This window comes from Cupressus sempervirens, chromosome 2 (assembly GCF_028749045.1).
Source record: "Cupressus sempervirens isolate cs-2001-9-10 chromosome 2, ASM2874904v1, whole genome shotgun sequence".
Lineage (NCBI taxonomy): Eukaryota > Viridiplantae > Streptophyta > Pinopsida > Cupressales > Cupressaceae > Cupressus > Cupressus sempervirens.
This window is the reverse complement of record NC_143119.1, coordinates 211816689-211817895: the sequence shown is the minus strand read 5'-3', so window position 1 is coordinate 211817895 and position 1207 is coordinate 211816689. Positions and strand designations below refer to the sequence as shown.

Genomic DNA, 1207 nt, shown 5'->3' with positions numbered 1-1207 from the left:
ACTTTTTAAAACACCAATTCAAGTGGGCTCCATGCTTCCTTGAAATAGAATAATACCCAATTCACATGAGTTCCACAGAAAATAGCTCATGGCAAGCAATGCCTAATTGAGGAAGAGAAGGAGATCCTCTTCGTGAAGGATTTCTGGTAACTCCATCGATATTTTGGTTTCAAATTCAAAAGAAAACTTTGTTGGTCCACAGTGGTGGTTTAAATCGGTCCAGTAGGAAAAATCTATTGTAGCCACAGTAGACCCCATACCAGAAAAGCAAGCCAATTCTGAGAGGAAGACCGTTTTCTCATAGCATTAAGGTCACATCAGGAATATCAATCACTTGTGGCTTGGAAGACTTTAGGTGGAAGAACTGAAACAACAAATGATCGAGGATTATGACAGCCTACACTTGAAACAGAGAGCATTGATACAGGTGACCTAATGCCCCCCAAAAGTCTTCAAAAATCTCTGAACAAACGTTAAAGATACCTTTCTTCTAACAAAAAACTTGTCCCTTTTGTTTTTCTAATTGAACAAATCATACAAAAACTACCAACAGATAGCTGAGAAGGATTGTCCTCAGTATTTCCTTCTGAGTTTCCAAGAACAGGGTTTGAATGGGGTATTATGATTCAGTTCAGAACAGATGGATGGGTTTGGTGGCTTGCATGTGGATAGAATGTTGTGCAGGAGCATCATATGGCTTCAGCATATATTCTGAGGCCATCAAGACCAGATTTGGCTACAATCAACAGGAACTAGACACCATTTCTGCCTACAGCAGCATTGGGGTTTTGGGGGGCATAATCTCTGGCCTCTTGAACCAGAGGCTCCCGGCTTGGCTTGGTCTCTTCATTGGGGCTATTCACAATTTGGCAGGCAACTTGGTGTTATGGCTGTTTGTATCTGGGAGACTAGCAGCCCCTCCATTGTGGGAGCTGAGTTTATTTAACCTTATTGCCATGAATGGCTGCTTATACTTCAACACGGTCTCAATGGTGACCTCTGTGAATAACTTCCCAGATAACAGAGGATTAGTGGTGGGTTTGATGAAGGGATGTTTCGGTCTAAGCAGCGCCATTCTTTCAACAGCATGGAAGGTGCTGTTTCCAGATTCAGATGGGTCTTCCTACTTATTAGTGGCGGCCATTATTGATGAGGAGCAATTACAGTAATGACAATCAAATAATAAACAATACAATTTAAAAAGGAA

The 1207-nt window shown here is 41.5% G+C and overlaps 1 protein-coding gene across 1 annotated transcript; it reads left to right on the top strand.

Annotated features, from left to right (window-relative positions):
- Nucleotides 1–397: 397 nt before the first annotated feature.
- Nucleotides 398–1207, top strand: LOC149571790 (protein NUCLEAR FUSION DEFECTIVE 4-like). Its single transcript, XM_089813207.1, has one exon. It carries the CDS (start codon nucleotides 612–614, stop codon nucleotides 1167–1169), a length of 558 nt encoding a protein of 185 aa, XP_089669333.1. The 5' UTR covers nucleotides 398–611; the 3' UTR covers nucleotides 1170–1207.